Genomic DNA, 14692 nt, shown 5'->3' with positions numbered 1-14692 from the left:
CTATTAGGCAAACACAAGTTTGTTTTCTGTATCTGTGAGTCTGCTTCTGTTGGGTAAATAAGTTTCTTCGTGCCATATTTCACTTCTCATATATATAAGTGACATCACAATATTTGTCTTCCTCTTTCTGACTTTCTTCACCTAGTATGATAATCTCCGTTGCATCCATCTTGCTCCAAATGGCATTATTGTTTCATGCTTTTTAATGCCTGACTAATATTCCATTGTACCTATGTACCACTTGTTTCTTATCATATTCACCTGGAAGCTACTTTTTAAAAATATTTCCTTTCTTTCCTTCCATTTTGCATCAGCAGAAAAAGGAAAGCCCCACGTTAGCCTATACCGGTGTCATTTTTGCAGGCTGTCTTAGTTGAAAAAGTTTAAATATTTCACTTGAAGATAATCACCTTCTGAATGGGAAAGTTAATTCAAATGTGTGTTTCAGACAGTGTGGTTGGAAGATCTTTACTAGTTCTGTCAGAATCATGAGAGATTAAACACCAGCCTTGCATAAAATGTGACCTCTCTTTAATCTCGGTTCTCCTTGAGGGAGGGAAGCACATGGACAACTTTGAGTTCAGGACTGACGGGAACACGATTTAGTTTCCACCAGCTCGCGGCCTTTCCTGCTTGTCTCCGATGACCCCGGTTGCCCACATTTCTTCAGAATTCAGTTTTTCTCACTAAAACTGCTCGGCATTCATCAACCAACCAGTCGGAAATTTAATAGGGCTCAAGAAATGCAAAGTAGCCTAATGTAACAGAAAAAAAAAAAAAGTTCTCTGGGGATAGAATGTAAGTCTTTGGGGCAAAACATGGTTACATGAGAATTTTGACACATATAAAAGCACAGAGTGTCTTTACTGATTTCTTTGATGGAACAGCATCCATAACAGAGTGTGTTTACTTACAATTAGGTGGAGTTGACATCACTCTTTTTTTTTTTCACTGAGCCTGACAGCCGTCTGGGGGAAAATCAAATGGGCAGGAATGAGAAACCCACCAAATACTACCCATTCCGGTAATTTTAACATTTCTTAAGTAATGGGTTATATAAAAGATTACTTGCGACAGAACAAATTACAAGCAAACTGATTTGTTTCCTGGTTGTGAATGTACATAAGGGGTGAAAGATTCAGGGGGGAAAAAAAATATAGTTCCACTTACCACCCTTGGTGAAATCCACAATATTTTCCTCTGGAATCCCCAATTTTCTAACCTCCTCAAGGAACCTCTCCAGATCATGATCGTCAACATCATCTTCTTTGCCTGGAAGTCACAATGCAGGAAAGCAGAAATTTACCCGTTATAACCGTTGCTGAAGACACAATGAGGAGAACTGAATGCACTGACCAGGTTTCCCATGGAACAACGGGAGAGAGCTTCAAACAGTTACCATTTCCCACACCTCAGATGTCTGCTGTCCATCTTAAAGAATTAATCCCCATCCAACTGGGTAACCAGCCCCGCCCCCCGCATCAGCAGCAGGACCCCAAAGAACTCCATGAATTTGGGGCTCCTTCCATCGCACGATGGAACCGCCTTGCTCCTTGACCAACTTCCTGCCATCTGTGCTTAGGTCTTGTTCTGGGGACCAGATAAATAGCAAACAGAGTTCTCCCCCAATAGACACATGCTCACCATGTCACACGTGATAAGGGGAGACAATCTTCTCTTTATTTAACCCACGGTTCTACTCAGAACCTTTCCTGAAACAGACACCTGACATCCCCAGGGAGGCCTGCCGTGCTGCAGTCCATGGGGTTTGCAAAGAGTCGGACACGGCTGAACGACTGAACAACAACGAACAATAAGAAGTCCCCGCGGTACACACACCTCTCGGTGTTTCAACGTGGTTATTTGGGGGTGATGTCAATGTTCATAAGAACAACGCACTGGATAAATGAACAGGACAAAGATGTATTTTAAACGTTTCTGTTTCAAGGCTTGCATTACTTTGGAAAAGTGTCATAAAATGAAGGAATTGAGGACAACTCTGATATACGGTAAAGAATCTGGGAGACCTGGGTTCGATCCCCTGGAGGAGGGCATGGCAACCCACTCCAGGAGAGAGAATGGAGAATCCCATGGACAGAGGAGCCTGGGGGGCTACAGCCCAGGGGGTCACAAGAGTCAGACACGGCAGACTGCCTACCACTTTCCTTATAGCCATGCCTTCAAAAAAGAAAAAAAAAAAACAACTCAGTACTTTTATTTTTGGGTTCTAGCAGGTGAGAATGATTCTGAATTGTCCGATGATATTTCCCACCACTTCCATCTACTTTCTTCACCTCTCTTTCTATGGTAGATTACTTTCCAGGGCTCTTAGGTGGATGAACAGAAAACCTGGCCCTTGCAAATGAATAATGAAAGCACAAGATGAATTACAGATAAAAATACAGCAATGCTGCCGTTACACGGCAATGGGGATGTCATCAGGTGGTAATACATACCCAAGAGCCCAATGAGTCTGGTTCTGTTGCCTGTTTCATCCACGTTTTCAGTATTTACTATCAGACCATCGTCAGACACCAGAATAAAGTGGAATTCATTGGCACCCGCATCTTTAATAGAGAGTGAAAATACGCAGTTAGCCCCACCTTGAATATTAGGAGATCACAGCTCTATCACAGTGAATTTCGCCTGTTGGCAGCGATGCCTTCTGTATTTATCCTATCAGCAAGCACAACTGCCTGTCAATCTCTGTCTCAGCCCTGTGTCGAACGCTGGAGTTGCTATGGCAGCAAGGAGAGAAGGCAAGACTTCTCCTTAGTCCCACCGTCTCACGCAGTTGACCAATCACTCCTTGCCATGTCCCTAAAGGGGTTTTCTAGAACGTGCGTTCCAATGAACACTTTTTAAACAACATGAGCACTTTATCAAGGCCCAGGTCCAAAAAAAAAAAAAAATTTCTTTGTATTTCTGTTATCTCAGACATGAAGTTGATTTCTGTTTAAGACCAAAAGCAAAAAAGCATTTCAGAGGTTAGCCCTGCCGTATATATATAAGCATGTCGTAAAGTAGATAGCTAGTGGGAAGGTCCTGGGAAGCACAGGGTGCTCAGCTCGATGTTTTTGTGATGACCTGGAGGGGTGAGATGGGGAGACATGGAGGTTATGGAGGGAGGGGATATCCCTGTACATTTAGCTGATTTGGAAGCTGTTCTATAGGAAGCTCAGCCCAGTGCTCTGTTATGACCGAGAGACGTGGGATGGGAGGGTGGGAGGTCATAGGGGGAGGACATATTTGTATTCATTCAACAGATTCACGTTGTACTACAGACACCAACCCAACACCGTAAAACAACCATCCTCCAGTTAAAAATAAATTTAAAAGATGAAATTGGGGACAAGCAGAGATGTTTCATAGTGATACATTTTAAGGAAGCAATGAATAACCAATATTTTAACCACAAAATTTTTTAAATATTTAATTGAAAGAATAAAAAAGAAAAAACTTGATGTTATTGAGTGCCAACCCTGTGTGCGGCAGCCTTCTGAACATTTTATATTAATTACTGCATTTCCTCTGCCCCTCAGGCTGGGTTACAACAGAGCCCATTGTCACGCTTGTTGCTGTGAAGATGGTTTACCTAGTAATGAGTTCTGTCCTCGCCTGGAGGGACACCCGTCCTCTCTGCCCATCCACTCTGCCCTGTGTCTGGACGAGATGCAGCCCCGACCTACTAGGTGTCATTTCTACATCCGCTAGTCCATCCTGTCTCTCCTGGCCCCCATCACACCTTCCTGCAATCACTCAGCGACATGGGAGGTAAAACCGCCTGACTGTGTTCCCAAAACATGCCAACACAATTGCTCAGTGTCTGAAAACACTGACCATCATTCAAAAAACAGATTAGCTTGAGAAACAAGGAAAACATAGCCACTGCAATTCAGGCTCCTAGCCCCCAGCAAGTGCATGCTACTTACCCAAACCTGCTCTGGGTCCACGAGCCTTGGGTCACATTGGAACAACTCAAATCGGATTTTCCGTGTCCCCCGGCCACCCATCTTTGGGAAGAGCCATCCAAGCTCTGGGGTTGGACTCTGTGTTCATAACAAAAGGCATTGCTTGGGAGATTCGGGGACCAGTGCCTGGGGTATGCAGTTCTTGAGGAAGTTAAGACCGAGACCTCAACCTGAGTGAACGTTTACCCGTGAAACACTCATACTTACATTCAGCCACATAAACGTTGTTTGCAATCCTTCTTCCACTAACAGATGACTCTATACATTCCCCGTTGTTCCTTAAAGACAAAACAGCTTCCAGTTGGTTGATAGAAGTCATATGGATTTCAAATCTCATTAGGATTTTGTTCCATCAACCACCACCACCCCCTGACACTCAATGTCCTGTGTCACGAATCATTTTATTGACTGAGACAGTGTGGGATTCACCAGCGAAGCCTGTAACATCACGTGACTACCAAGTGACAAGGACTGTCACGTGGACGCGTGAAATCTGAGCAGTCATCCCAGGGTTACACTGCCAATACAAAACAGATCACCTTCACAAACAAACAAGCATGCAGAAAGCCAGAATTGTAGGAAAGAAGAAGGAACGTCACCAGTCTGAGCTTTAATCCTTGTCTTCAAGCTGAGAGGCACAGCTATCAACAGAGACCTTAGCCCTCTCCCAGTCCTGACAGCATATTCTTAGAGTTTGCATACGTGCATGTGAAGTCGTCTCAGTCATGTGTGACTCTTTGTGACCCCCTTGGACTGTAGCCCACAAGGCTCCTCTCTCTGTGGAATTTTCCAGGCAAGAACACTGGAGCGGGTTGCCTTTCCCTTCTGCAGGGGATCTTCCCAACCCAGGGATCAAACCTGAATCTCTTAATGTCCCCTGCATTGGCAGGCAGGTTCTTTACTACTAGCACCATCTGCGAAACCCATTCTTAGAGGATATAATCGCCCCAAAGTGCAGGATAGTAAAGAAAAAAAAATGTCTTTAATTTATCGAAAACAAACTCTTGCTGTATAAAAACACAGTAAGAGGACTTCCCTCTGGTCCTGTGGATGAGAATCCACGTGCCTATACAGGGAACACAGGTTCAGTCCCTGGTCCCAGAAGATCCCACATGCAGAGCGGCAACTAAGCCTGTGTGCCACAGTTACTGAACCTGTACTCCAGAGCTGGTGTTCCTCAACTAGAGAAGCCGTCACAGCAAGAAGCCTGAGCACTACAATAAGAGAGTGGCCCCCGGTTCACCAGAACTAGAGAAAGCCCACACATAGCGATGAAGACCCAGCACAGCCAAAAAAGAAAAAAGAAAAATTAATTTTAAAAAACCAGTATAAGCGGAATTAACATGAAAGGACATCTGTGTATACAAACACGTTCACCCACATACAAAATACATATGATGTTTGACATAGGGAACAATGTTCAAATATGAAAGGGAAAGTCGCTCAGTCGTGTCCAACTCTTGGCGATCCCATGGACTCCATGGGATTCTTCAGGCAAGAATACTGGAGTGGGTAGCCTTTCCCTTTTCCAGGGGATCTTCCTGACTCAGGGGTCAAACCCAGGTCTCCTGCATTGCAGGCAGCTTCTTTACCAGCTGAGCCACCAGGGAAGACCAAGAATACTGGAGTGGGTAGCCTATCCCTTCTCCAGCGGATCGTCCCAACCCAGGGACAGAACCTGGGTCTCTCACATTCAACACAGATTCTTGGACATGACTGAAGCAACTTAGCATGCACACATGGATGACATAATATAAATTATGTATATTTATACACCATTATCTCCAAGCATAAGCCTCGGCATTCTTTCCCTTTTCTATTTATTGATTAAATTTTTTACTGTGTTTCTGTGTTAGTTGCTCAGTTATGTCTGACTCTTTCTGACCCCATACACTGCAGCCCACCAGGCTCCTCTGTCCATGGGATTCTCCAGGACTGCAGTGGGTTGTCATTTCCTCCTCCAGGGGATCTTCCCCACCCTGGGATCGAACCCACGTCTCTTGTGTCTCTTGCATTGGCAGGCGGGTTCTTCACCACTAGGGGCACCTGTGCTATACAGATCCTTATTTATTAAGGTTTTTATTTCTCAAAACCAGGGGGTGGGGGGCTTCCCTGGTGGCTCAGAGGATTAAGTATCTGCCTGCAATGCAGGAGACCCGGGTTCGATCCCTGGGTTGGGAAGATCCCCTGGAGAAGGAAATGGCAACCCACTCCAGTATTCTTACCTGGAGAATCCCATGGACAGAGGAGCCTGGCAGACTACAGTCCACAGGGTCGCAAAGAGTTGGACACGACTGAGTGACTTCACTTTATTTCTCAAAATATGTACATGAGTTTTCAGTAAACCATCTGCCGTGTAGTGGACATTCCCTGAGTGGTACCTGGGGGTCTGAGGCTTTGGTAAACTCAGTGGTGATGAAAGATTCCAGGACATTCCCTGGAGGCTCTCAGGGAAACTGCCCCCCTAGCTCAGAGACCCTGCTCAGCCCCCCAGCTCAGGGCGTCATGCTCTCAACATCATCCAGAGAGCTCCCTGCAGATGGGGGAGACGCTCCCTCCCTCAGTCTCAGGGTTTACAGGTGGTTTCCTTCTGGGTTATGTTTACTTACTTGACAAAGAAGTGGAAGACAAGGGAGTCCCCTATGTCGTCAAATTTGATGCTGCGAAGATAAACGTTGAATGGCCCATTCTCACCGGTCTTTTCTGTGTTGCTGGAGGCGATGTAATGAATTCTCCATTCTCCTGAAATCTAAAAGCAAAACTTCCCTTAGAAATGTGAGTCCCTCCCTTTTCATCCTGTTCGACACCATCCTTCGGGAGTTTCCCTACACTTTCACTGGGGCAGAAGCTACCCAAGTTTATTGAGCAAGAAGCCCTGCTTATAAAGTTATGTAAAGACTCAAGTCAAAGGAAGAAGAGGGAATTGAGGTATTTCTGTGACTGCTTAAGCTCTCTGGTCAAATTCAGAACTCCAGTGCAACAGCTGTTTGACCAAACCTCCTCTGATTTGGTCTTCCCTGCTGGTTTAGGCGGTAAAGAATCTGCCTACAATGTGGGAGACGTGGGTTGCATTGTAGTTCGGGAAGATCCCTTGGAGGAAGAAATGGCAACCCACTCCACTATTTTTGCCTGGAGAATCCCATGGAAAGAGGAGCCTGGTGGGATACAGTCTATGAGGTCACGAAGAGTCAGACAAAACTGAGTAACCAATACCTTCACTTCACTTTCCTCTGTTTTACAAGAGCAGTGAAAATGTCTAAGAGACAAGGAAGATAATAGGATACTGTTTTTTAAAAATCAGTGAAAACAGACAGGTATATCTCCTGGGATAGGATGTGTGTGTATGTGTGTGTGTGAGTCTATATCTATATGTGGTTGTAATTCACTGTAAATATACTATCAAATGGGCTTCCCTAGTGGATCAGATGGTAAAGAATCTGCCTGCAATGTGGGAGACATAGGTTCAAAACCAGGGTCGGGAAGATCCCCTGGAGGAGGAAATGGCAACCCAGTGCAGAATTCTTGAGTGGAGAATCCCATGGACAGAAGAGCCTGGTGGGATAGTCTATGGGGTTGCAAAGAATCAGACACAACTGACTAACACCTTCACTTCACTTTCCTCTGTTTTGCAACAGTGGTGAAAACACCTAAGAGACATTTAATAGACAGTAGAGATTGAGCTTCCCTGGTGGCTCAGACAGTAAAGAATCTTCCTGCAATATGGGAGAGCTGGGCTTGATCCCAGGGTTGGGAAGATCCCCTGGAGGAGGAAATAGAAACCCACTCCAGTACTCTTACCTGAAGAATTCCCATGGACAGAGGAGCCTGCCAGGCTACAGTCCATGGAGTCACAAACGGTCGAACATGACTGAGTGACTTTCACTTACCTAACGGGGAAGAGGTAATACAGAGATAATATGAATCCAGTGTGGATGCCAATTAATGGAGCTGTTTTTCAGTTGGTGATAATGACTAGGTTTATGGATGAATGTGGAAAGAGGTGCCTGGTGGGCTACAGACCATACGGGGGGGAAGAGTCAGACACAACTGAGTGACTACCCACTCCAGTATTCTTGCCTCAAGAATCCCATGTACAGAGGAGCCTGGTGGGCTATACAGTCCCTGGGGTCACAAAGAGTCAGATACAACTGAAGCGACTTCACATAGCATAGATGAATCCACATAACAGAAACCCCATAAGAAACACATACACACACACAAGAGAGACATCCTCCCTGATCTGATCATTTTGGGTACCTCTGAGTGGTGTGGCTCAGCTGGAATCTCCTGGGAAGAACAGACCAGACCAAGGACCAAAGTCAAAAACAGGACCTTCATCTTGTTGGCTTGCATGGTTGACTCCGCGTGGTCCTTCTTCATGCGAGGCTGCAGGTGTCCCAGTGGTTTGGAGAGGACATGAACGGCTTCCACTTTTTATCCTATCCCGCTGCTGTGGGCGTGAGACACACACAAACCAATGGCTGCTCCTCCTGAGACACTGATGACGTAGACATCCTCTTCTGATATCCTGGTTGGCAGTTGAGCTTCCCTGGCAATCTGTCACTTTTATAATGAGATTATACACTTTGCATCTGGACATTTGGCCTTTACACTCAGTGAGAAGTCAGGCTCTTTGAAGGTCAGGTATTTTTGCTTTCCTTGACATCCTGAGATTTAAAATGGGAGAAACCGTCCAAGATACATATCTGCAACTCCTGAACTGTTTTTTTGGCATTGAGAAAATGGGGTTTAAGCTTCTCTTCCAGAACTAAAGATGTGATGGATTTAACAAGATTATAATGAGGACTTAGAGACCCTGGGCAACTCACAGATTTCTCTCAGGTGAAGAGGACAAAGCATGTTGATCATTTCCTCCTCACAAGGAGGACAGTGTATTCAGATGCCTCCAGTAACCTTCTGGGAAGAGAGCATGTCAGCAGGTCGTTGCCATCACCCCCTGTTCCAAAAACCCTCTTACCCATCTATTCTGTAATATATCATTTGCTCACTGACTCAATGATTTCTCCAGGCAAGCAAGAAAGCATGAGACTAGTTCTTCTAACTTTAAATATTTTGGAAGAAAAGAAAAAAAAAGAAAAAAAACAAGTTTCCTCCCAATAAACTATAAAATTCATATTTTAAGGTGGGACAGAAAAAAAAAAAAAGTCAGACATCAATGTCTTTCTTCTGTGTTGCTTGGACCTGTTGCCTTTTATCCTAACATGTAGAGTGTGTGTGCTCTACACAGTAACCCCAGACCCTCAGGACACAGGATGGTGACGTTGACCACAGGGGTCAATTATGTTTTTCTTTTTTCTGATGCTGCCCACATAACTTCTTAAAGACTAGGAGGGGGTCCTGGCATTCCCAGGAGGCTCAGTGATAATGAATATGCCTGCCAGTGCTAGAGATGCAAGTTTGATCTCTGGGTCGGGAAGATCCCCTGGAGTAGGAAATGGCAACAAACCCACTCCAGTATTCTTGTCTGAAAAATGCCATGGACAGAGGAGCCTGGTGGGCTACAGCCCATGGGGTTGCAAAGAGCTGGACACCACTGAGCATATAATCCAGCACCCTGGAGGAGGGAGTGGCAGTCCACTCTAGTATTCTTGCCTGGAGAATCCCATGGACAGAGGAGCCTGGCAGGCTACACTCCTTAGGGGTCACAAAAGAACTGGGCACGATTGAGTGATGAAGCATGCACTCACAGGGGGGTCCGCGTGACTTGCTTTTACATGCACACCTGGAATAGGCCTCCTTGGTCAACTTTGTGTAAGATATCCGTGTGTCACTCTGGTGAATGCCCTTTTTTCTCAAAAACATACAGGAGTGTGCCTTCGACTTGCAGCAGGCAACACAGTCCTCAGGACGTTCTAGGATTCTGCTTCCCGCTTTGTAATGCTCAGTCTGGCTTGAATTAAATCCTCTCCCCACATCTTCACCCCCTTGCCAACTCTTTCTGGTCACCTTGATAGCTCATTGAACTTTCACTGATAATCCCTCCTCTGGTATCTTCAAGGACAATGAAAGAGCCGAAGAACACCTTTGTTCTTCTTCCAATTTTCATTCAAGGGCATTTTCTTTGATAGGGATTTATCAAATGAGTGTGCCAAATGAACATCAAGTTCTGACTGCAGAAATTAAGGAACAATGGTACTTTTATGGTTTCCAGTCCAGCTGAGGAAAATTACCAAGAGCATGGACTCTGTATTGCTTGCTTCTGGGACACCTCGGAGCTCAGAATTGCTATTTGGCATCAGCCCCTTGAAGAGGCTTTGGCTAAAACAGGATCTTCAACTTAGGTGTTCATATTGCCAGTTTCTCTGAGAATGACCAACAGTGTTCCTTCAGGAACATGTCATCGTTCAGTTGCCAAGTCGTGTCCAACTCTCTGGGACCCCCATGGACTGCAGCTCGCCAGGCCTCCCTGTCCTTCACTATCTCCTGCAGCTTGCTCAAACTCGTGTCCATTGAGTCCATGATGCCGTCCAACCATCTCATCCTCTGTCGTCCCCTTCTCCTCCTGCCTTCAATCTTTCCCAGCATCAGGGTCTTTTCCAAGGAGTCAGTTCTTCGCATCAAGTGGCCATAGTATTGGAGCTTCAGCTTCAGCATCAGTCCTTCCAATGAATATTTAGGGTTGATTCCCTTTAGAATTGACAGTTTGATCTCCTTGCAGTCCAAGGGACTCTCAAGAGTCCTCTCCAATACCACAGTTCAAAAGCATCAGTTCTTCAGCACTCAACCTACTTTATGGTCCAACTCTCACATGGATACATGACTACTGGGGAAAAAAACCTAGCTTTGACTCTACAGACCTTTGCCAGTAATGTCTCTGCTTTATAATACGCTGTCTAGGTTGGTCATAGCTTTTCTCCCAAGGGCCAAACATCTTTTAATTTCATGCATGCAGTCACCATCTGCAGTGATTTTGGAGCCTGAGGAAATACAGCGTGTCACTGTTTCCACTTTTTCCCATCTATTTCAATAACATTATCTTTCTTTAAATCCCGTTCTTCTTTTTACAACTTCTTTGTGTGTTTATTTGCAATCAGGTTCCAGCAATGCAAGCCAGCAATATGCGCTGGGAGCACAGAGTCTTACCTACTTGACCACCAGGGAAGGCCCTTCTTTCTTTTCTTTTTTTATTTTTGTCCCAAGATACATCCTTATGTTGGTTTTCTTCTATTCCTCTGTAAGTGTTCTGACCTAACGTCCTGCTCTGAAAGGTCATCACAGAAACTTGTTATGCCTCGTAACACTCACACAGATTGTCTCACTCATCTCCATGACTTATGTCATTTCCAGCAGGGATGTGATCCAGCTAACACCCTTTATCCACCCATCATCACCCTTCCATGCCTCCTTAGGCACCTTCAACATCCTGGGATTTTCCTCTGCAGTCTTACCAACACATGTTCCCCTGGGAGTGTTTCCCAGGACCATGCCCTCTTAGGAGGACCTTTCTAACTGCCAATCAAGGGGAGATGAAACACAGTTACTCTCAGAGATGATTGCAGACAGTTGGTGGTAATCCTGCTATTTTGTAACTGAAGGAAGTCATAGGACCTTTATTCCCAACTGTCTTACGTAAGCGTTGACGAAACTGACAGTCACAGAATGATAAATAAAAATGGAACCCTCCTGCACAAACACTACCCTTATAAACCCCTGAACAGTGCTAAGCGTCCTTCCTGACTTTTGCTCCTCAAATTTAGCCAGCTTTCTGTAACTATTGAGAGAGTCAATTTCTAGGCAGGTTGATAAGAACTCCAGGGGGGGTCCCCAAGGAGAGAGGGTTCTGGAATTCTCAAGGAAGTGGAAAGGACAAACCTTTTATATAGATTCCTTGCTGCTGCTGCTAAGTCCCTTCAGTCATGTCCAACTCTGCGTGACCCCATAGACGGCAGCCCACCAGGCTCCCCTGTCCCTGGGATTCTCCAGGCAAGAACACTGGAGTGGGTTGCCATTTCCTTCTCCAATGCATGAAAGTGGAAAGTGAAAAGTGAAATTCAAGTCGCTCAGTCGTGTCTGACTCTTAGCAACCCCATGGACTGCAGCCCACCAGGCTCCTCCATCCATGGGATTTTCCAGGCAAGAGTACTGGAGTGGGGGGCCATCGCCTTCTCCATAGTCTTAGTCAATTACACAACTCAAGTTTCAACTAGGTACTAGGGATCATATAGTAACAATGTATCCTGCTTGAGAACAGTTTCTCCTTCCTGAGGGCCTTCTGGCTAATCCTGTTATCTTGAAATATGGATTGTGGAAGTGGGTCTAGTAAGATCTTTGCAACGTCTGGACATTCTTTTGATTCATTGTGAGAACGAATTGGAGAGTATATAAATCCCTTGCTAACACTGGCAGTGGGGATGGGGGGCACTCTCTGTCCCGCTTCTGATGTCTGTGTCAGAATCTTTCTCTATCTCTTTTATACTTTAATAAAAGTTTATTACACAAAAGCTCTGAGTGATCAAGCCTCATCTCTGGCCCCGGATTGATTTCTTCCCCTCCGGATGCCAAGAATCCCAGTGTTTTTCGTGGTTTAGCAACAATCTTTCACTATGAAGTCTGTCTCTCCCAGTTTATAAATTTCTGATTTGTTTTTCTGTTTTCTCTGTGTTCTTTTTTTTTTTGGTACATCTTAGATTCCACAACTGGATCTAAACAGTGAAAGGAAGATTTTGACCTTGTCTACCGAACACAACCTGTCCCCTCAAGGATTCTATTTCATTTTTTTTTTTAACCTAGGTAAATTTTTTTAATTTTGTGCAGTTTTCAAAGGTTAAAATTGATTAACACTTATAAAATACTGGCTATATTCCTTGTGTTGAACAATACATTCTTGAGCCCCCCTTATATCCCATAGTTTATACCTCCTGGTTCTCCACTGGTCACCACTAGCTCTTTCTCTGTAACTGTGAATCTGCTTCTTTCTTGGTAATATTCACCGATTTATTATATTCTATAGATTCCAGATGTAAGTGGTAACATGCGGTATTTGTCTTTCTCTAACTTATCTCACTTATCATAATGCCCTTCACAACCATCTACATTGCTGCCAGAGGCGTTATTTGTCTTTCTCTAACTTATCTCACTTATCATAATGCCCCCTTCACGACCATTGCTACTTTGTTCTTTGGGATGCTTGAGCCCTATTCCATTGTGTATTCATACCACATCCTGTTTAATCATTCATCTTTCAGTGCATATTTTGCTTGTTTCTGTGTCCTGGCTATTGTAAATAAGGCTTCTATGAACATTGCGGCGGGGGGGGGGGGGGGGGGGGGGTGCATGTATCTTTCTGAATTAGACCTTCGTCTGAGTATACACCCAGAAGAGGAATCAGAGCATCGTACGTTAGCTCTCTTTTCAGTGAATCATGCATTCTGTTTTGCCCAGAGGTTGCACCAATTTGCATTCGCATCAACAGTGTAGGAGGGTACGCTTTTTCCCACACCCTCTTCAGTATTTGTTATCTGTGCTCTTTTTGATAACAGCCACTCTTATAGCTGTAAGGGGAGATCTCACTGCGGTTTTGATTTGCATTTCCTTGAAAATTAGCAGTTTTGAGCATCTGTTCACGTCCCTGTTGCCCTCTACATTTCTGCGTTGGAAAATGTCTCTTTGATTTTCTTCCCATTTTTAAATCGGGTTGTCTTTTTTTTTATGTTGAATTGTGTGAGCTGGTTATATATGTTGCATATTAATCCTTTATCAGGGATATCACTTGGAAATATTTTCTCATTTCTCATGTCTTTTTTCTTTTGTCAATGGTTTCTTTTCCTGTGCAAAAGCTTTTAAGGTAAATTAGGTCTTATTTGTTTATTCTTCTTTTCTTTCCTTGAAGATTCAAAAAATATTCCTGCACTTTTTGTCAAAAGTGGTCTCCTGGTTTTCCTCTAGGAGTTTCACAGTATTTGGTATTACATTTCAGTCTTTAATCCATTTTTGCTTCATTTGTGTATATGATATCAGAGAGTGTTCTAATTTCATCCTTCTACGTGCAGTTTTCTCAGCACCACTAATTGAAGTTACTCAGTCAGTTCAGTCGCTCATTCCTGGCAGACTCTTTGGAACCCCAGGGACTGCAGCACACCAGGCTTCTTTGTCCATCACCAATTCCCAGAGCTTACTCAAAGTCATGTCCATCGAGTCGGTGACGCCATCCAGCCATCTCATCCTCGGTCGTCCGCTTCTCCCCCCGCCTTCAACCTTTCCCAGCGTCAGGGCCTTTCCCAATGACTCCAGAGATTTACAGACTCAAGATCTCTGGTCTCTCCCACTCTGTTCTTTTCCTCTGTTTCTTTGCACTGATCGCTGAAGCAGGCTTTCTTCTCTCTTCTTGCTATTCTCTGGAACTCTGCATTCAGATGCTTATATCTGTCCTTTTCTCCTTTGCTTTTCGCCTCTCTTCTTTTCACAGCTATTTGTAAGGCCTCCCCAGACAGCCATTTTGCTTTTTTGCATTTCTTTTTCTTGGGGATGGTCTTGATCCCTGTCTCCTGCACAATGTCACGAACCTCATTCCATAGTTCTTCAGGCACTCTGTCTATCAGATCTAGTCCCTTAAATCTATTTCTTACTTCCATTGTATAATCGTTAGGGATTTTATTTAGGTCATAGCTGAATGGTCTAGTGGCTTTTTCTACTTTCTTCAGTTTAAGTCTGAATTTGGCAATAAGGAGTTCATGATCCGAGCCACAGTCAGCTCCTAGTCT

The 14692-nt window shown here is 44.5% G+C and overlaps 1 protein-coding gene across 1 annotated transcript; it reads right to left on the bottom strand.

The window, feature by feature from the left end:
• Positions 1–948: 948 nt before the first annotated feature.
• LOC128069699 (odorant-binding protein-like) lies at positions 949–8324 on the bottom strand. Its single transcript, XM_052662812.1, has 6 exons — positions 8229–8324; positions 6581–6720; positions 4179–4249; positions 2457–2567; positions 1171–1272; positions 949–968 (listed from the first exon to the last, which is right to left on the bottom strand). The coding sequence occupies exons 1-6, from the start codon at positions 8322–8324 to the stop codon at positions 949–951; spliced, it is 540 nt and encodes a 179-aa protein (XP_052518772.1).
• Between the last annotated feature and the right edge of the window lie 6368 nt (positions 8325–14692).

Source organism: Budorcas taxicolor, chromosome X (assembly GCF_023091745.1).
Source record: "Budorcas taxicolor isolate Tak-1 chromosome X, Takin1.1, whole genome shotgun sequence".
Lineage (NCBI taxonomy): Eukaryota > Metazoa > Chordata > Mammalia > Artiodactyla > Bovidae > Budorcas > Budorcas taxicolor.
This window is presented reverse-complemented; position numbering and strand designations above follow the sequence as displayed.

Bases quoted from the DNA above. Each gene is read 5' to 3' on its own strand.
- LOC128069699 (XM_052662812.1), bottom strand. From the start codon at position 8,324: ATGCAAGCCAACAAGATGAAGGTCCTGTTTTTGACTTTGGTCCTTGGT. The intron at 6,721-8,228 runs GTACCCAAAATG...TTTTGCTTTTAG, and splicing joins CTGAGCCACACCACTCAGAG to ATTTCAGGAGAATGGAGAAT. The intron at 969-1,170 runs GTAAGTGGAACT...ATTTTCCCCCAG, and splicing joins TGTGGATTTCACCAAGGGTG to ACGGCTGTCAGGCTCAGTGA.